This window comes from Neocloeon triangulifer, unplaced genomic scaffold (genome assembly GCF_031216515.1).
Source record: "Neocloeon triangulifer isolate White Clay Creek 2 clone unplaced genomic scaffold, ASM3121651v1 ptg000014l, whole genome shotgun sequence".
Taxonomy (NCBI): domain Eukaryota; kingdom Metazoa; phylum Arthropoda; class Insecta; order Ephemeroptera; family Baetidae; genus Neocloeon; species Neocloeon triangulifer.
In genome coordinates, this window is record NW_026775556.1 from 25,716,117 (window position 1) to 25,736,619 (window position 20,503).

The 20,503-nt window shown below is 36.0% G+C and overlaps 3 protein-coding genes across 4 annotated transcripts in view; 1 reads left to right on the forward strand and 2 right to left on the reverse strand.

Moving 5' to 3' along the window:
- Positions 1-9,415: 9,415 nt before the first annotated feature.
- LOC132199783 (insulin-like growth factor-binding protein complex acid labile subunit) lies at positions 9,416-13,140 on the reverse strand. The gene is made up of 5 exons (XM_059624766.1): positions 12,865-13,140; positions 10,776-11,121; positions 10,276-10,665; positions 10,040-10,218; positions 9,416-9,844 (listed from the first exon to the last, which is right to left on the reverse strand). The coding sequence occupies exons 1-5, from the start codon at positions 13,071-13,073 to the stop codon at positions 9,538-9,540; spliced, it is 1,431 nt and encodes a 476-aa protein (XP_059480749.1). The 5' UTR covers positions 13,074-13,140; the 3' UTR covers positions 9,416-9,537.
- Positions 13,141-13,634: 494 nt separating this feature from the next.
- LOC132199909 (platelet-activating factor acetylhydrolase IB subunit alpha2) lies at positions 13,635-16,217 on the reverse strand. The gene is made up of 5 exons (XM_059625008.1): positions 15,935-16,217; positions 15,665-15,871; positions 15,425-15,547; positions 15,234-15,365; positions 13,635-14,582 (listed from the first exon to the last, which is right to left on the reverse strand). The coding sequence occupies exons 1-5, from the start codon at positions 15,998-16,000 to the stop codon at positions 14,400-14,402; spliced, it is 711 nt and encodes a 236-aa protein (XP_059480991.1). The 5' UTR covers positions 16,001-16,217; the 3' UTR covers positions 13,635-14,399.
- A 1,408-nt stretch (positions 16,218-17,625) lies between these two features.
- The window catches only part of LOC132200388 (homeobox protein PKNOX1-like), a 30,484-nt gene continuing 27,606 nt past the window's right edge, over positions 17,626-20,503 (forward strand). Inside the window, exon 1 of one of the 2 annotated variants that reach the window (XM_059625817.1) lies at positions 17,626-18,040. The gene's annotated coding sequence lies outside the window, so the exon portion shown is untranslated. The remainder of the gene's footprint in view (positions 18,041-20,503) is intronic. The other variant, XM_059625820.1, reaches the window with a different exon arrangement.

Below are 20,503 nucleotides of genomic sequence, written 5' to 3' on the forward strand. Positions count from 1 at the left end.
TGGTTGCTAAGTTACATATTACATTATTGCCGATACGAGTTATCCGCCCGCCACCGACTCGATGAGAAAATAGAAGCTAATTCCTACACTTATCTGTAATCAAACTCGGCATTCTGCGCGCAAGTGGAATTAGCGGTTTGCTATATTATTCATCATGCAATACATGCTCTCGCGTTCGACTCATATAATCAGCTTTTCATTAGCCGTCAATTGGCTTCAGAAGATTCAATTATAATCTCCTTTATATTTCTTGATTATGAAAATCATTTTCAGAAGAAAAAAAATAAGCTATATATAAATTTTCCAATATTTGAGATGCTCAGAGCAGAATAAATTTTTTAAATTATTATTATCATTATTATTGCAGCTTTATTGTTTATTGTTTTTTTTTTTATTTAAAACAAAAAAAAAAAGATAAATAGAGGGTGCGGCCCAGAAGTATGGATTAAGCATGGATTTTGACGTCTCACTATTAGAACAGTTTGCAAAATAAGCCAAACCATCTAAAACACATAAATATTGTAATTGTTTGGCAGGAGAATTTTGCTAATATTTCAATTAAATCAATTTGTTTTATTCTCTCGTAATAAAGGTCCAGAAAATTAAAAATATATCGTCATGCGCGATGTTTTTCGTCTTACAATTAGTAGAAAAATATTCAAAATATTTTATTAATTTTACAATACTCTGCAGGTCAAGTGCGCAATGATTCTTCGTCAGCAGAAGATTATAAGATTGTGATAAGAAGTTCTACCTGCAGATCTCTCCCTGATTAGGATAGGCAAAATATCAGAAATATCACAATTCAATTTGACCATTAAATTTTTTTGGAGGTTTCATTTTTTTTAAATTGCTTTTAAATTTTTCTTCGCGTTTAAAAAAAAATGATCTGGTACCAAGAGAAAGTGAATGTAATTTTTAAAAAATCATATGCGGTGTATCTTATTTTTATTTTATTTTTTTTTTGCAAACTTTTAGCAGGTACCATGCTTGTTTTTTTTTAATTATTAATTATTGTTGTTTATTTGTCCAAATTTTTGCAACAAATTTATTTGCTGACAAAATAAAACAATATTTTTATTTTTAATTTATATATTTTTTTACTTCAACAATTTTATTTTGTAAAAATATTTAGATAGCTGGAAGAGCTCAAAATACTTTTTATAGTTTTAATCAATACCATATTAAAAGTTCAAAATCTTATGAATTTTTTTGCACTTTAATCCCAAAAATTCCCTGCTTTACCAAGAGCTGAGCGAACTGTAAAGCCGGTATATATAATATATTTGCAGCGTTCAAATTCCCCCCTTGGAACAATAACTCACGGGGGCCGCGAACAATGGCCCGGCCGCCCGCCTTTCACAGCAAGTACGGCTTGATATGCTAGGCTGGTTGTTAGCTAATAAAAGCACCTATTGTTATGCCCTTTACAAGCATCATCGTCATCACAGCATGAGATGAAAAGATTGCAAGCGAGTGGGAGGATGAACGAGATCTATATTAGTCGGCGTGATGAGCCAGATAAGAGCGGCAGGTACACAACACAAGACAACTTAATTAAATTTAATTTCAATTTATTACCTTCATATAGCGGGGACGGAAGCTGTCGGATGAGCAGCGCTTTATTGCCTCACAGCAGACGACGACGACGACGCAATATAATACAGCGTTTAATATGATTTAAAAGAGAAATGCGCGCAGAGGCGCTCGCCTTTTAGCCTTTGTGCCGTTGCACGCTGCAGGATCACTCACTCTTTATCCCTTTAATCTCATAAATTAATTAAAACTGCATTCCCAATTCTACTAATATTCGCGTTCAAGACCAATTATGTTGCTCTGGTTGCTGGGTTTTAATTACGTTTTTAATTTTGTATGAGACTACAAAAAATTTATTTCATCTGATAAGTCAAAATTTTGGTACGGATTACATTCTTGAAAATCCCACAGTAAAACATTAAAAAAAATTATCGAAACCACACAAAAAAAATATTGGAATCTGGCAATCCCAATTCAACGTAGAAGATTTTTCTAAAGCAAAAACAAAATATAACGCAAATTAGCGAGTAAAAATTTAAACACACTTTGCACACAAGGTAAGTGAACACAACTTCTATGACAATATAATTGTCCAAAATATTTACGGTGATCCAAATCTACTTGCACTATTTCGATTCCCTCATTTGTAGCCCTCATTATTTTTGAAGATCAAATTGGGTACGAGTAAAAGACTGCGAAAAACCTGATATTTTTAAATAAACACGCAAATTTGTTCTATTAAAAGCTATTTTTAATTGGATAAAAAATAATTTTATCAATTATTTTTTCAATCTTCAATATTATATTTTAAGGAAACCAATAATATCACCACTCCAGCAAAATATTGATTGCTATTTTAAAAAAATTGAAGAACAGAAAGGTTTGATGGGAGCGATTTTGAAAGTCAATATGCACTTAGGGGATGGGCAGAGCAATAACATCGTGGATCTAATGCGGCCATCAGGAGGACGAGTAGGTCAGCAGTGAATATGCCACTAAAAGGCCTCAGGATTGTGGCGTGACATTCAGACAAGAGAGAACGCAAAAGACACGGCGAAACTTGAGACGACGCCAAATGTCAAACCTCGACGGTTTAAGCTCTTGCATTTAGCCGGGTCATTAAATATAACAATCTGCCTAATTAGTCGGGGATTGTGCTGGGAGCTGCAGACAAAAAATATCCAATGCAAATTGACGGCGAGAAGTCTCCCACGTGACGGAGGATTGTTTTTGTCAAGAGCGTGGGGCGCACTTGAGGCCGCGCGTGAAACCCGAGCCGACATATTGCTTTTGATCTCCTTCACATCATCCCCCTCGCACGCACACTGATAAATATTAGCTTGCCCTTCATTACTGTGATTTGAACGGCGTGCAAAGTTAAACTGACATTCGCAATCATCCTGCAATTATTTATAAAATTTTAATTGAATTTCATTTTAATCGTTAATTTAGAAATATAAAATTCAAATGCACCTGATGATATTGTCCTGACGGGAAAAAAATTGTCTTAAATTAAAGATATTAAAAATTTGTTCTGTTAGTGTCAGATTTATCAGAGATCTACAAATTCCTACTAATACTAATATACTTTATTTAATAAGAAACAAACTAAACCACACTTTTTACCAAAAAATTAAATAAATTTATTTTATTTATAAATAATACATTTTCAATACATAATGACATATTAGAATGAAACAATCATTTTATCTTGGGGCAAAATTGCATTTTTTTAATGAAATCCATTAAAAAAAATACGTAGACACAATAATAATACAAATTTAAAAAAAAATTAAAACATCAATAAATAAATATCAATTTCAAAATTCTTGCTAGCGGTCAGTCGGTAATGATGGTGCCGTTTCATCCAACAATACTTTTTCTCGAAAAAATTGTTTTAAAAAATTGAATTTAATGTAACAATTGGAAAAAACGATGATAATAATAATAATGGAGGATAAATAAATAAAATTTTAATTTAAAAATAATTTTATAAACAAGCAAAATCGAATATATTCAGAGAGAATTGGGGCCTAAGATTGAGGTCCTGAGCGTCTGTGTATGAAGTTTATAGTTTTCATTTTTGAAAAACTCGCTTTCCGTCGGGACGCAAGGGTTGCAAGGATTTTTTTGTAGTTATGCAATACAGTGCTAAGAGCAGCAGCAATTACCAGCAAAACACGTCTTGGGCCTGCGCTAATGGTTTTCTGACGGCCATAAGCACCCTCGATGTAAACGTAAACACGGCGCGAACGTGCCGTATCAGCCACTAGCGCAATCAACCCCACCGCGGTAATGAGTCGCAAATGTCGCCGCCTCGGAGAGATTCTCAATCAAAACGCTCGACGACAGCTCTTCTCGCGAGGCCAATTAGCAAGCAAGGTGTTTTTCCGAACAGCCTTTCCTTCTCGCGTCGCTGGAAAATCGATCTCGCAGTTTGCAGTGGATTTGCAGCCACGAGTTAATTAGCGCGTTGTTTGTTTTTGGCAGGCGCGCCTTTGGTTAAAAGCGTCGAGTTTTTGATGGTTTGATAATCATCTGGTAATGATGGCGGCGCGGGTAATAAGCGCCGCAGATGGAAAGATTACCCACGACAAAAATGACGTGTCATTGTACTGTCACGTCCTCCTAAACTGTCAAAGATGGCTTAATTAGGCTGGAAAACGTGGCAGTCCGGGCTACCTTTGCGGAAATTTATTATCATTATTTTTAGCTCAATTGTTTTTTCGTTTTGTAATTTTATATTTTCCATAATTCCAGCCAAATCGTGTTTTGCAGCTTAATTATTTTCCGCTTTTTTTAGAAATTACAATTTTTCAAGTCAATCATTTTCTAGGAAATAGAGGACCTGAAAAAAATGAGCTACTTCCAGCAGAGATATTGTTTGAAATTAATTAATTTTTATTTTATTAATTTATGGACGCCGAAAAAATGGATATTAAAAAATTTGGACAAAATTATTATATAATTAAAAAATAAAACAAAGATCACTGATGCGGAGAGGGTCTTTTTGAGCTTGGATTTATATAATTAGCAAAGTATTTGCAAAGTGGTGGCCCTTTTTTTCAACAATTCAATGCTTTTCTTATTTATTTATTTATTTATTTAACTATTTTTATCTCAACAACTATTTTTACTTATTTTTTTGTAACAGTTTAATTTCAATACGTATTCGAGCAACAATAAACAATAAGAAAAGAACGAGACAGTAAACGTTGGGCAAAGATAACTTCACGACAAATTATTAAAATTGTAGAATAGCATCTTGTGGCCCATCTCGGCGTGGTGCTTTTTTTTAGGCTCCACGTTTTAGCGAATTTTTTTGCCAGAGGTGCGCGCATGCAGTGAATAAATTAGCTGTGACGCAAAAGTAACAATATCATTTATAGAAAACCAGTAGATAGTAGACAAAAAGAGAGGTTTGCTCCACTGCGATTTCACTCAAATCAATGAAGAAATTGATATAATGCCTTTTTTTATTAATTAACTCCAACACAAAATGAATAGCGTACAATACTTTTTTAAGTAGAACTTTAATTATTTATTTCTTAAATTTATTTATTACAAATAATATTACAATATTTTACAAATGATATAAAGAAATAAAAATAAATTTTATTTTATTTTTTAGACACTTATTTGCTGGGCACCTTTTATATACCGAGGGAGAGCCCAATAACATTATTAGCAATGACGCGGCGGTGTGGTCTACGCTTAATTGGAAGGTAATTGCAAAGCGAAACCAGCGCAGGGTGATGGTTAATTCATCGCGAGCGAAAGCAATTCCCGACGAGTCTCTCTCTCCCGCGTTCTCTCTGTCCGGTGCGGCCGGCGAGGCATCTTTCGTACGAGTGTTTTGTCAGCGGCTAATCGAGTTTAGAGAGGCTTAATGTATCTTGAACTGGCGTAATGAGAGAGAGAGAGGGAGAGCCGGAGCAGTCAATTTAGCGGCATAGCAACTCAATAAGAGGCGGCAAATTGGCCTCGCAGATTGTATCCGCAGAGGAGGGAGAGAGAAGTGTGACGAGAGAGAGAAAGCACGAATAAATCTTTTTTTTCTGATTGCCCCCTCACGCTTATGCACCAGCCGCGGTTTTCAAAATAAACACGTGCCCATTGTGCTGCTATTAAATGGCCATTGTGAATAATCAAGCATTGCATAATATAGAGCGACGTGTCAATCGAGACACCAAACATAAAAAACGCCATGAGTTTTTTTTTCAGAATAATATGCTTTAATTGCGGACACATATGCTTCAAATCTGCATAATGCTATTTAATGAAGGGGCCGGGCGGTCGGCGAGTCAAAATGAAATAATTCATCATTGTATTTGAAAATATCGCACCGCTATAGCATATTTTACTCTATTTCGCGTCACACGCCCTCGCACTTCCCCTCTGTATAAGCGAGTTCTATATAATTGCAAAAGAGTGGATTGCGTTGGGAGATATTATCATATTAAATTAAGTCAATAAATAAAAATAATTACTATACAGTACCTGTGGTGCTTTAGTAGAATGTAGAAGAAGTGCAGCGCCCGTTTTTTTTCTGTTTTTATTTGCTGGAAATCTCACTTTCAATTGATATGAGGGGCCCCCTGATGCAATGCATTACAAGTTTTTTTTAATTAAAAATGAAAATAAAAATAAGGTCAATAATTTGATACCGGAAGTTTTAAGAAAATTGTTGCCAGGTTTATTCAACAATTCATTTTTTTTTATATAAAAATTGTTTTCGAAAATTGAATGTAAACAATGTGATATGACAATTTGGACAAATAAACAACAATAATAATTTCCTCAGTTTGACTTTCCTCCAGTAATTACTTCATGACAACGTCTATAAGTCAGAATGATATGTCTTTTGGAATATGAAAGTGAATAATAATGAAATACCAAATTTAATAGACCAAATTAAAATAAGTTAATTCAAATCAATTCTAATAAAAAAGAACAGTTAAAAGAATTTTACCGTTTGAATAATCTTGAATTATTTAAAAAGTGTTAATTGCTATTGCAAATTAATGACTATAACGAATTGAAATTGAAAGAGCCATTTTTATTGTTAATTAAAAAATACGATTCCATGCAGTTTTGCTCTTTTTATTTTCATCCAGTGACACTTTGCTTTCATCTCTCCTTTGGATTCGGTTCGCAATATTGCATCAAAATCAAGCCCGAGTGCTGATCGAACGCACGCTGATTTGTGTAACCGAGAATGATGTTCGCGCGCGTGAGAGAGCAAAAAGCAGCAGCGCGCCGGTAGCATCGGCAACTTCGTTTGTGTGCTCTAAATTTTTATGAGTAGCAGAGATGCTATTGACATTTTGCCGGCGGAGAGAGGAAAGCTCTACTTTGAAAGCTTTAGGTGGATAAAAGGCTAAATCACATGGTGTATGTTGGATGATGATGATGGGGATGGGATCGAGCGAGAGAGCGGCGGCGCGCCGTTCCATCTATCGCAGCCGCTCTTGATTCAATTTGCTCGTCGGCAAATCGAATTTTTCCAAAGCCAGCCAGGAATCTAATGTGTTTTACATCTTCACAAAGAGCTCATCACATGCGGGCAAAAAGCAGTCCGAGTGCCCGCCCGAGTTTGACAACAAAGAGACACAGAGACGCGTGTTCTGCTCCAAAATGGGCTCGCAGAGATGACGGAGCACAACGGATGGGAAATATTATATTTGAGCGCAAATTGGAGCTGCATTTTTTTTTAAACCGCACATGGCTATTTTCTTATAACACAGGTTCTTATAAACAACCTTGAATTTGCCTGTTTTTGATATAAAATTATGAGCATCGCTTTTGTTATAAATTTCATTAATGCAAGAATCGCAGTTTGCACAATAATTTTTAAAATAAATTTTTTATTATTAATATAATGTGAATTTTTTTCTAACAAAAACAACTGTGCTGAATTTTGAGTTTTTAACATTTTATTTTATGGGCAGTATCAGATCGGACAAATTTAATTTAATATATGAAATGACAACAATTTAACTGTGCGGTACCGGTACGTAAAGCTTAGGACTAAATTCGATGCGTATTTTTTCCTTTCGTTAAATTATTATGTTGTTATGTATTGAAACAATGATTTGCTATTAAATACCTGCGAAAATTATTAATCATGCTCTTTGAGCGCTAGTATTGCCTTATTGCTCCACGTTCCACAAGGCCACTTTTAACTTGGTTTAAATTTCTTTTCCTCCTTTTTCAATTTTTCGTAATTTGAAAATCAATTTGTAAAAGTCATCGATTTGAAAGGCAAAGTTTTCATATAGTTTCAAATTTCAAATAATGCCCAAAAGGTTGTGTACAATTTTATAATTTTACAATTTTGTCACTTCAAACAAACAGCAGGTTTGCTAGTTTAAAGTGTTCTGTGTTTGAAATTTGATGCGTTACGATAACTGCACTGACAAAATTCACTAAAGTAATTAATAATTTAGCTTAATAATATTTTCAATGAAAGTTTGAAAATCAAGAGGTGCGAAGGGTGAAAGCTGAGCGGTAAAAATAATTTGTTCCATAAATATTATTATTCATAATAACAGAAGCTTTTAAATAAATTTCCATTAAAATGTAATTAATTTTTTTAATTTAATTCAATATTGTGAATTCTCAATATGGTAGGACGCGCACATTTATACGAGTGGACGCTTAATTAATTGGACAACTGGCACTGCTGCTGTGCTTTATTTTTGGTAAAACGCTTTGCTCTCAATGCGTGCGTCATTAATGCAATCATGGGCCTCTTCATGGTGGGCGCGAACGTCGACAACAAGGGCAGAAAGACAGAGAGCACGCGCGCCTGCGACGTGTAATTACAGAGCGCAAAAGGCTGAAAAGGAGTGGGCGCAGCAGATTGGAGGGCGCATTATATTGCTACAGCCTCTCTATATGTGTCTGTTGACAGCGCAGCGAGAGAGAGAAAGAGCCGAATCCGCCGCCGCTGTTTTGTCAGAGGATAATTCAATTACAGCGGCTTAATGTATCTTGAACTGACGTAATGAGAACAGATATAGCAGTCAATTTAGCGGCATGGAAACTCAATAAGAGGCTGCAAATTGCTGCTGAAACGTGGGGTTGAGAGCTAACTCGATACGCCGAGCGACGCCGAGAGCGCGCGCGGGATCAAGAAGCTACTTCCGCAGATAATCAAATCATGAGAGACGTCGCCGCCTCCACCAAGTCTTCGCTCACTAAGGTTATTCAATAAGGTGTTAAAGAATTTACGACTCGGCGTGTCTTGGATCCAGAGCCATACATAATTAGCTCGTTCCAAACTTGCATCCACGTCATTAATTTTTTCAGTGGCTCAAGAAAGAAAAATACAATATAGCGCAAATTATTTATTCCCAAAATAAATATAATTTTTTTGATTTAGTGCGATGCTGAATTCTAAAAAATAAGTTAATTTTAAAATCAAAGAGTCTTAAAATAAAAAAAGTCGCAGTTAACATCCTGATCAATATTATTTTTGTGTATTCAACATTTTTTAAGGAAACGTATCGACTGACTGCTATATAAGGTGCGAGTTGCAAAATGTTCTCTCGCGGGTATAATGTGTCGAAGGTTTAAAAAGGTTTCGCTGAAGATGCTTCAAGTGATACCAGCAGAACGCTCCGTGATCGTGCCGCTCGAGTTGTAAGTGATTTTTAATGAAAAGGTCGATGGAGATGATGAAGCTCGGTCGTCTTTGTTTCCACAATACTTCAGAAGCGGGTTATGAAAGATAACAGGAAAAGGGGAGCGCTGCTCTTTCCATTTTTAGTTCCTGATCGCAGCCACCCTTGCTTTAAAATACCGGTCGTCTTTTTCTGCGCGCTGTGCGACCCATCCAAGAAAAGGAGTTTTTTTTTTAAAGAGACACATCCGAAACGCACTAAACTTGGCCTTAAGCATATTTTAATGAACAAAAAGTTTTTTTCATCACAATTTACGAAGCAAAAAAATGACCAGACTGGTGTGTTTGCGCACATTTTCGCAGTTTGTCGCGCGTTAAATTCCAAACTTTGGATTTGTGAGTCTGACATCGCCGTTTCTCGGTCTGCGGCACCTTCCCATCCTGGTGGCCAATTCTCTCCGCTTTTGATCGTAGCGTCTTTGCAAAATGAATCCGACCACTAGCAGGACAAGGGCTGCGCAGGCAATCACCGCCAGGGCGATTAGCATGCCCTGAGAGGAACCGGACTGTAAAACGGCCACTTGCGTCTCAGGGTGCGGAGCGTCTTCGCAAAAAGGCTTCCCTTTGTGATCCAACCAATGCACAATGCGCCGAGAAGCAAGGTGAGCAGGGGACGCACACCTGGAAATTAAAAGAGAAAAAAAATCAGGAAAATGCAATTTTGAGTAATTTAAACGATCTTTTTATGGGGAAGCTGAATTTTTTATTATTTCATTATTTAGTTTATAAAATTTTTTATTTAAAATTTCTTCTTTAAATTTATGCAGGAAACAAAAATTGCTATTTTGATTGTAAGGCACGGAATTTTTTTTTTACCTGAAATTTACGAGCATGGACGAATTTTTTTTGTACAATATTGGCATCAACATATCCAGCATCCACTGAGCTTCACAGTTGCAGTCCCAAGGGTTGTCTTGCAGGTCAACAAAATCAACCATTGTCCACGGCACCAAGTCGCTAGGAATGTGCTTAAAACCATTGTTGCTTAGATCAATCTGCAATTTTTTTTTCAATTAAAAATAATTTCTCGCATTGTTTAAAATTGATTTTACCGTTTGAATACTCCAGTCCTGCTGCAGCTTGTCTTCGCCCATGAAAAAGAGCGATTTGTCTAGCTTGCCTAGTTGCTTGTTTCCGGCGCACCGAAACTGTTTTAAATCAGTGACACCTTTGAGCGCCGCGCTATCAACCTGTTTCAACTGGGGCAGGTTGCTGATGCTAAGGGTGGTCAGGGTAGCAAGACCAGTGAACGCAGAGCCTTCCACTCGGGCGATTTTATTTCCGTCAAGAATTAGGTACTGCAGGGCGCCTAAATAAGATTGAAGACACTCGGGAACGGTGGCCAGTTGGTTGTTGGTTAGGTCGAGCTCCTCCAAACGGACCAAGTTGCTGCACGTGTCGGTTGGAAATTCAGTCAGAGAGTTGCCGCTCAGGTTCAACACCTAAAAAAAAAAAAAAAAAAAAAAACGTGTACAAATAATGCCTTTTTATTATCAGACAGTAAAAAAAATTTTCGCCGAATTAGAAATAAATATTATGTATATTATTCTACCTTCAATTCGTGGAGCTCAAGAGGAGCGCCGGTCAGGTTGCTGAGGTGGTTGTCCTGCAGGTGAATTTCTGATAGTTGCGTCATGTGGCTGACCGCGCTCCAGTCGAATTCTTTTAAATTATTGTGATGCACTTTCAAAACTCGCAGGTCCTTGGCACCCTGCAAAGTGCGTTCTCGAAGTTCGGCCAGGCCGTTGTAGCCCAGGTTCAATTCCTGAAGGTCAAAATTGACAAAGGCTCGGTCAGGTATGTCAACCAAAGCGTTGTGCGCGAGAGACAAAGTGTGTAGCTTTTGCTTTGGCAGTTCCGGGAGTTCTTGCAGCTGAGCGTGGTTTAGCGAAATCGACCTGAAATGCAGCATTATTGTTGATTGTAAATAAAATTTTAAAATGAAAACAAAAAACAAAATTATTTGTTTATTATATGGAAAATTAAATATTTGCATAATACAACCGCCTTTTACTGCCAAAAACATAATTTTGTTGCGCTCGCTGAGAAAGCTGTGCTCGCGCTCAATTGAAAAATGTGCACGCTTTTTTTTAATACTCCATATTATATCAACTATCAACCGATTGAGAAGAATAAATAATTTAATAAAAATAACTATAATTATATAAAATAAAAAATTTAAGCAATGAACACCATAAATTTTGAAATTCATTTTAATCTATAGAAGCTTAATGAATTTAAAAAAATTTAAAATTTTAATTCAATTGCGTAAAGGGTGATAAATCAAATAATAAAGATTCAATTTAGTATCAAAAGTATGCAAAAAAAAAAAAACAACTTGAGATAAATAAATTGGTAACTAAATTTCGTTTCCGCTTTTGTACCTGTTTTTTATTTTAGTACCTTTGCCTGTAAAAAAAAAAACAAAGAGGCAAAATTAGCATAAAAGAGCACGCGCGCTCCTTATAAAATTGCGCTGCGCGCTCTTGCCCATGAACAAAAATATAAATATCTTGAGCTTTGTCCAAATATCCTTTCTTACTTTTCCCCTTTCCTTTTACAGCTTTTTTCGTGATCATACAGATCATAGCGTTGATTATCTAGGATCATCTTTTTCCAATGAAAAAAAAAATCTATGACTATTGTGCCATCAAAAATTGAAAATTTAATGTTTATTAAAAAAATACTTAAAACTTAAATAATATAATATATTATGGTGGTACGTCTCTGCGCCATCAAAAAGGGCACAGGCCGACAAGACTGGCAAAAAAAAATGAAATTTTCATCCACACTTCGCTCCTTGAATTTTTTCTTTCATAAAATTATTTATTTTTAGTAAAAACTTTTTGTTTTACATTTTTAGTTGTAATTGAAGTAAAAGTTGGCGGTCCATGGGGTCAGACGTATCTTATTAGTATATTTTACTATATATGAAACTGAGAATGTTGTCGTATACGCTCTATAAATTTGATGAGCACCCTTTTCTTTATACTGGTTGTTTTGTGTTACCATATATGAATAAAAGATAGAAAAGCTTCTTCTATATTCTCATTGTAAAAATTACATCCTGGGGACCAAGGATGTTTTATTAATAAATAAATGTAAAATAAAATTGAAGACTTGAAAACGTGATTTTTCGCACTTCATGGAAAAATTTTAATTTCTTTACTTTTCTTATAAAACTAACTTTTAATTTTTTGGTTCTTAAATTTAAAATAATTTTAGAATTATATTAATGTTAATGTTCTGATGGAAGCATATAACTTTAATTTGCGCAACACTCTCGATCACAATTAAGTAAGAAAATATGTGCGATAGGAGCATGGCCAAGTGCAGTTAAGAAACGTGCAATTTATTGAACTAAAATATGGGAAATTTCGAGACAAAATCTTCTTTTGCAGGTGGGTGCGTCAGATTTTTCAAAAAATTTTGTAAGCAATTTCGGGGTCGCGGGTCAAGCTAACATAAATATTAATAAAAGGAATCCACTAGATATAAACCCCATGAGAACATCAGAACAGTACAAAAAAACATGAGTATTTTGTTTATTATTTAATTTTTAACGATTAGAATAATGAGTTATTTTATTTTAGAGAAAAAATTTCAATAACTTTTTTAGTAATATTTATTATATGAATCACCTTAGATGAGTTGGCCAGACCTCGTCACGCGTCATCTCGATGACCGCATCCGTGTTTGAGCAGTGGACGCTGACTTGTCCGTTGGACGCCGTCGTACACCTGCAGACGACGCATATCGAGGGCAGTGGCGGCGCCTTTTTGGTGGACTGAGCGCCAGCCAAAGCAAAAGCCCCACATGCTAATACAAGCAAACTCACTGTCGTGTGCATGGGTGTGAAATGCGAAGCTAAACAGACAGATTGAATTGTAGCTGCTTGTCACACCTGAGGTGTGGCTTATCTCTTGCATACTCTGCTGCTGATAAAAATACAGAGCAACATCCGTGTCGCAGAGCTAGAGGGAGCGGGGGAGACCTATGCTGGGACAATTCTGGCAAAAGGATCAGAAATCATCATCCTCAAACGATAAGATAACGCACAGCGAGTGCGTGTGTTAATTTTATTATGGGAATACTTATGGCGTCATCAATTTATAATTTCGTGATTCTATTTCCTGCCATAGTAGTGTAATAACTAAAAAGAAAAACATTTTGTGTTTAATCGTTTCCTTAAAATTTTTATTTTTGAACGATTCATCATTCCGCTGTTAATATAAATAACTTTTTGAAATTTATTTTTCGTCTCATTAGTAATTTATTTTAACTTCATCTAGTAATATAAAGGCTTTTATTAAGGGACAATCCTTAGCAATTTTTTTTATATAATATTTGGAAAAGAACTATTTTCCGGATTAGATAAAATGGATAGGCATTCAAAATGAAACAAAATAGAAATTTTGCATCAAATGTGCTTCACTTTATGTTCAAGGTTGATCGATGACTCTTTACAAAGCTCACAATTTAAAATATCTCAATTTACATACATACTCTTGATTTGGTTATTCAACAAAAATACATAAAATGGAATGATTTTTGAGCACTTTAGCTTCGTTAACAAAAATAACCTCTAAGAAATGAAGGTAATTTGAATTTCATATTCCATATTCTCATTAAGAACTTTAGGATCGAGGCTTTTTTTAATATCTCCAGCAGAAAGTGCTTGGTGCTGGAAACCAGCTGCTACACCGTGCAATTCTGATTCTGCATTGCAAACTAAGTAAGAATTTAATTATTCAGCATAAGTGGGAATGGAGATTTCCTGCTCATTTTCAAGCCGCCAACTACATTATGGGACTATCGACTAAGTTTTTTTGTTTTGAATCCTACACTAACAAGGAGAATATTAACTAAAAATATTCTTCGGCACACCGTAGGCTCGACTTAAAAATAAACCGCAGTCTTGACAAAAGAAACTCATCTTTTCGGAACTAAACACAAATATCATGGTAAGGCAATGTCCGACACTCTGCGACAATAATTTTGCCCAGAGAAATAATTAAAAATGTACAAAATAACTCAGCTTTCTGATTCTTGAAAGGCGCAGAAGCTGTTTTTTTTTCTCCAGTGAAGCTTTTTCATTTAACTTGAAGTCGATTGATTCTTTTCATCTGAATTAGCAGCACTGGGCAATAATAAGAGATCAAACTCTGCAAACATATCACTCGATTTTCAAAGGCGCGCAAGCCGAGCCAGACGAAAGATCGTCCTCGAGCTCCTCCACCTCTCCTTCGCTTAACAGCTGCGTCAGTAGCTCATGCAGTGGCTCAAATGTTTTGCGGTAGCCCTGGGGCGTTAAGTGCAAATAGTCATCCATGTCATGAGCATCAATTGTGCCCTCAGCCTGAAATTTTTAGATATTTCAAAATTTTCAAATATTATTCGACTCGAAAATACAAGAAATAATTCAAACATCACTCTTAAATCCAAATCAAATGTGCATGTAAGTATTTTTTATGTAAACTGGATTGAATTAAGTGACTATTAATTATTCCTCAGATCATTTAAAATATTTTGATTTAATAAACTCAATAGGTAAATTTTCAAGGTGGCAACAAAAAACAGATCTGACATTCTTGAAAATGGTAGAATGAGGTAAAAAATATCTATTCTGCATTAAATCAAAATATTTAGAAGATCACAATTGGGACTTAAAGAAGAATTAAATACATGACATAAAAAATCACAATCATTGGAAAATATAAATTACGTATTAAAAAAATTATATAAAATTACTTGCAAATTAATATTTTCCAATCAACGGAATTCTTCCTTTCAACGCAATATTAAATGGAAAAATTGCAGTTAAAAGCAATATTATATCACGCTAGAATGCAATTCATTTGATCTATCTCCGAACAAGTCATTATTGTAAAAAATTTTGGATGGGAGAAGAAGAGGAACCTGCAGTGAACAACTCACTGAATCTCATAGACGATGATTTACCAAGAGGCGATTAGTGTCTTAATCTTTGATAAAAGAGCTGGTAACTTACGTGAACAATACCCTTATTGAGATCGAGTATCTGCAATCTGTCAAGTCCAGTCATTTGCTCCTTGAGCAGCAGGTTCACCTTGTCATTCCTTTCCCGCAGAGGGTTTGGTTTTTGGCCACGAGGAAGTAAAGCCTTCAAATTGAATTTATTTCAATTTCAGAATAAATAATTTAAAATAATTCTTTTCTTACGATTAAGACTAGATAGGCCTGAGGTTGTTTACTTTGAATAACTTTGACCACTTCTCTGATGCCCTCCACAATCTGTTCTGGCGAGTGGCCAATATTATTAGTACCAACAAGCAGCACAACAACCTGCGCATAGAGTTTCACGTTAAAAACAGTCATGACATAATAAATAATTAAATAATAATTTGTAAGTATAAATGGTACTAAAAAAGTTGGATTTTTTTTGCTCCGGAGAAAACTTGCCTTGGGCTTGATGTGTTCAAGTTCGCCGTTCAACACTCTCCAGAGAACATGCTGGGTCTGATCACCGCCGATGCCAAAATTCAGAGGGTGCATTGGCACGAAAACCTCTTTCCACATGTCCGAGTAGGTCAAGTTCCGGATGAGTGAGTCTCCGATGAAAAGCACTTCTGGCTCCCACAGTGTGGTCTCCTCCACAAACCGATTGTGCTGCGAAAGTGAATTCGAATAGAAAATTAAAATCCTGTTCATTGACCACGAATTTCAACTCACTATGCTCATCCATCGGCCGTCGCCCTGTACGTCTTCGGGAGGGACAGGTGTGGTTGCGGGGTTCATAATAATTATAAAATATCTCACTGCAGGTTTTTGCGGTTCGCGGCTCAACAAAGTACTGAACGTCGCACGAGACTTGACCTCAACACATTTAAGGGCGAATATTGAGAACCGAGGTTTCCGACAAATGCACCCAATCTCGGAAAATTTGACCACCGACGGACCGACGGCGAAAGGAAACGCGATTTTTGCCAAAATACAGAAAGAGAAGTCAAACTAGTCAAAGAAGTTGTTGCCCCCGAACGCTGCTGCCACCTGCAGCCCGACTTTGCAACTCACAGCATCAACACGCAGCGCGCGAATAATATTTCCACCCGAGCAAAGATTACTTTATTACAAAAGCATTAAAATAACATAATTATTATAAGGAAAAATATTTAAAAAAAAAATAGTTTATATTTAAATATTTTTTAATTGCTTGTTCATTCTAAAAGCTGGCAATTTAAGATTTCGCGATGAAGACGATCTTTATAAAAAAAAAAAAGAAAATATGGTATATGAAAAATATTAATGATTATTTTGGATTATTTATTTCAACTTTTGACACTTATAATTATTATAAAAAATGAGGGTGATCTATAACCCTGCCCTGGCGGAGGCTAATTTCAACCTGCGAACCTGCCACTGAAATTGTTTGCCCTTCAGGTTATAGTGAATTTTTTTATTCTTAAAAACAATTGCAAGCAAACAAGATGCAATTAATAATGTGTAATATACCGTAGATAGGATTAAAGAATGAGAAAAAATAATTTAAAAGAAATACTGCCTTCTTCATTATTTTATTTATTCTCAATTCATTACTGACAAATGGAAATGCAATTTAAATAAATGAAAAACTTTAAAAATAAACATAAAAATGTAAAAAAAGTATGAAAAAAAAATAGTTAACTCTGGGAACTAGAAATTAGTCTCTCTACCTTCTTTTTTAGTAAAAAAAAAGAATCAGAAATTAAAAGAGACTGGTATACCATTGCGATGATGCGATCCAGAAGTAAGAATAAAAAAAGAGATTCTTGCTTGGAGCCGCGCGCAGATATTTCAGACGAACTTCAACTTGAGCTTTAAAGATCAACATTTCATTTTTTTAATAATTTATTTAGAGACTAAAAAGAATTAAATGGGAATGGTCTTTATTCTTTAAAAACACACTTACATTTAATGATTTAATTTGAATATATATCATGTCACCAGCAATTTTAAATTTAGATTTTGGTCGGAGAGATTTACATAACCCTAAGGTTTGCAAAATATTTAGTGCTAGGTCGAGGGCCGAGAGGTCTCTGCAAAATTTTCCGCATATACATAAAAAATTCAAAACGACAAATCAATTTGCTAAACACTCTTCTCTGCTTTCATTTGATTTCGGCCCTGACAAAACAGCAGACCTCGATTTGCGCACAATTCGATGCGCGGCTAGAAACAGAAGACTGCGGACGACGCTATAAACTGAGTTTCGCGGAGCAACCGCTTTTTTGCACTACGAATTCGCAAACACTTCAAGGTTTTAACTATTATTTCAGCCGATTTTGACTCGCAGAAAAATATTCAATATTTACGAATATACGATTGGATTTCTAGATATTGTCCGGTTGATTGATTCAAATCGACAATTCGCAAAGTGACGTCACGCAAATTGGCACAGTGCGCAACTTTACGAGGCAGTACCTCGGCGTCAAAGTGGGGACGACCTTCGCTGGAGGCCGGACTTGGTAGTTCGGGCGCCGACCGATTCGCGAGAAACGGCCCGAATTCGGCCCAACTGGCCGACGAGCTTCTGCAACTCGAACGTTTCTAGTTGCCGGAGATTTGCACTTTCCTCAGGAGACGCGACTCGGTGGATCGACAGGCCGAACGGTGTCGGCCAGCAGGTGTTAAGGGTCGCGATTCGGCGGGCAGGGGAGCGGCGCTGGCGTCGCGCTGTCGGTTTAGGGAGGAGACGGCCGCCATTAATGACGAAGAGTGACACCTCGCTTATCTGCCACTCAAACTGACAGCCGACGGCAGGATTGAAAATCGCCGATTCGTCGCCCCTGACACGAGCAGGTGAGTCGCGGGGACGGGGTCCGAGGGCTCGAGGGGGCGGCCGGGACCCTTGGGCCGGGGGTTTAAGTGAGGCGCGGCGCGGAAAATCGGCGCTGCTCGGGCGGGAGAGAAAAAAAGTTGGCCGCGGTGCAGCAGCAGCAGCAGCGAACGGCAGCCGCCAGGTTTGTTTTGACCCGTCAATCAAATCTGAAAATACCGTGGTGGGGCTCGCAGAGTTGTCAAGAAAAGGCGTGGGGAACGCCGCACTTTAAAAAACCATAAATCAAGCAAATAGGCCCGCGTCTATGCAACCACTTGACCGCGGCCGCCGATTAGGCCGCCGAATCGCGAATGCAAAGGCGCGCGCGTTCGCCTGCGAGCGTAAAAAAAAGGAAACGAGTCGAGACGACAAGACTCGTCAAGGTCTTGCCGACACCTGAGTGTGTTTTCCTAGGTAAGAGGCACCGCTGGACGCTTTAATTTTTAATTAGGCTCACGCAGCCGTCGCGCAGCACTCGCGCCGTTTTAATTAGGCAATCACTTTTTATTCGGCCGGCGCCCTTTGAAGTCTCAACATCCTTTTGCTTAATGTATTAATTAAATATTATTGTCTAAGTAAGTAAGTCGACTAGTTCTGGAAATATGCTGTATTTTTTACGTTCAATGAAGTCTACAAAATTTCAAAATAATACGGAAAATTATGTCAAGCAGGCCAAAAATAACATTTTTGTCATAACTGATCAAAAATTAAAAGATATCCTATATTTTAACACGATTTTTTTTCAACGATGCAAAAAAATTAATAATTTATAAAATAATAATTACTTATTATTAAATAATAATTTGTATAACTTTTTAAATGATAATAATACTAATCAAAATAAATTTGAATTCCAATATCTATGAAAAAGTTTTTTTTAGATTCGATAAAATATTTATTTCAACTTAACACTCTCCATATCTCTCAAAATAAATTGTTCTGTCAGAGCGTTTTGCCATCTATTGTGAATGTTGATGAGCTTAAAAAAAACTATTCATTTTTAATGCAATATTCCCTTTCAAGTTTTGATCTTATTGTTAGAATAGAATCAATTGCGGGTTGTTTTCCTTTGGCAATGAAAAAAACAAAGGAATGCACCTCACCTCTCAAAGAAGGGTGCTGGGCAGAGAAACGAGAAACTAAATTTTAGAGCAACAAGCAGGGAGACTGCATTGTTGTGTGCAATAACGCATAAGGACGTTAAAAGATAAAATATATAAAAAATTGACTGCAACCAAAATTATAAAAAAAAAATAATTTATGTATTTCCCATCTTTCCTATATAATTTTTTTTTATTAAATTAATTTCTAATTCGATGAATAAATAATTAAAATATAAGACGTAATTAAGAGGGGAGGTGATTTTTCCTTTTTCAAGTAAAAATTCTATTTCTTTATATTTTATGATAATTATCCCCTTTTGTTTGAAGAAGTTGACACTCGCTTCATTTACATAATTATCCCGGCCAGAAAATAAATTGAAAATTGTCAATTAAAATAATTTGCAGCCAAATCATCAAAACAAAATATAATTTCAAATAATACCTTTTGATTTATTACTTGCAATTTAAAAAAAAATCATGCAGCATTTCAGCCATAATTAATTCGCAAATTATTATTTTTTTTTACTGAAAAATTACCTCGGCAGCTCTTTGCTAATATTCAGCGCAAGACGTGTCTCTTCAAGTAGATATATTTTGTGCTTAATTCTCTTGATGATCGCAGCAGCCTCAACGCGTTGTGCCTGCCAAACGCGTCTTGCACATAACATGATATGTATTGGGCTCGAGAGTGAGGAGAGACGTAGCCTTGTTACCTTGCGCTGCGTATGCATGATCATGAATTATTCCACGGCAATAAGAATGGAAATCCAACCATGCTGCCTTTTTCATTCCTCGATACACACGATTATGCCTTATCGGCGGCGCAGGAGGCCTTTGCCAGAAGACGCAATCTCAATGCAATTCGCTCTCGCTCTGTGTCCAAACAAACCTGTTTCTGCCTCGCTCGCCACTCTCGCCACAGTCCACATCAAATTATTCATTAATTAATCAACTAGTGCACGAGATTCCTTGCCAACGCAAATAACTTGCGTTTGTCTGCCAAAAAAATTATGAAATGTTTTTATTGTTGTTTATTTGTCCATTTTTTTTACATAAAACAATTTATTTGAAAGGACTTTAGGAATTGTTGGACATTTTTTAAAATTTATTTTACTCTGAACAATAAATCCATACAATTCAAGGAACATGTATTACATATTATACATATTACATGTAATTATTTTTTTCACGTGTAAGAAGTTATATGTAAAAAAAATTAATTACGTTTTCCTGACAAACCGACCTGATTTGTAAATATTTATGTAATTGCAAACTTTTTTTCATTTACAAAAGGATCTTCTTTTCAAAGAAGAGAGCTTTGGCTGTTAAAAATCATTGTCA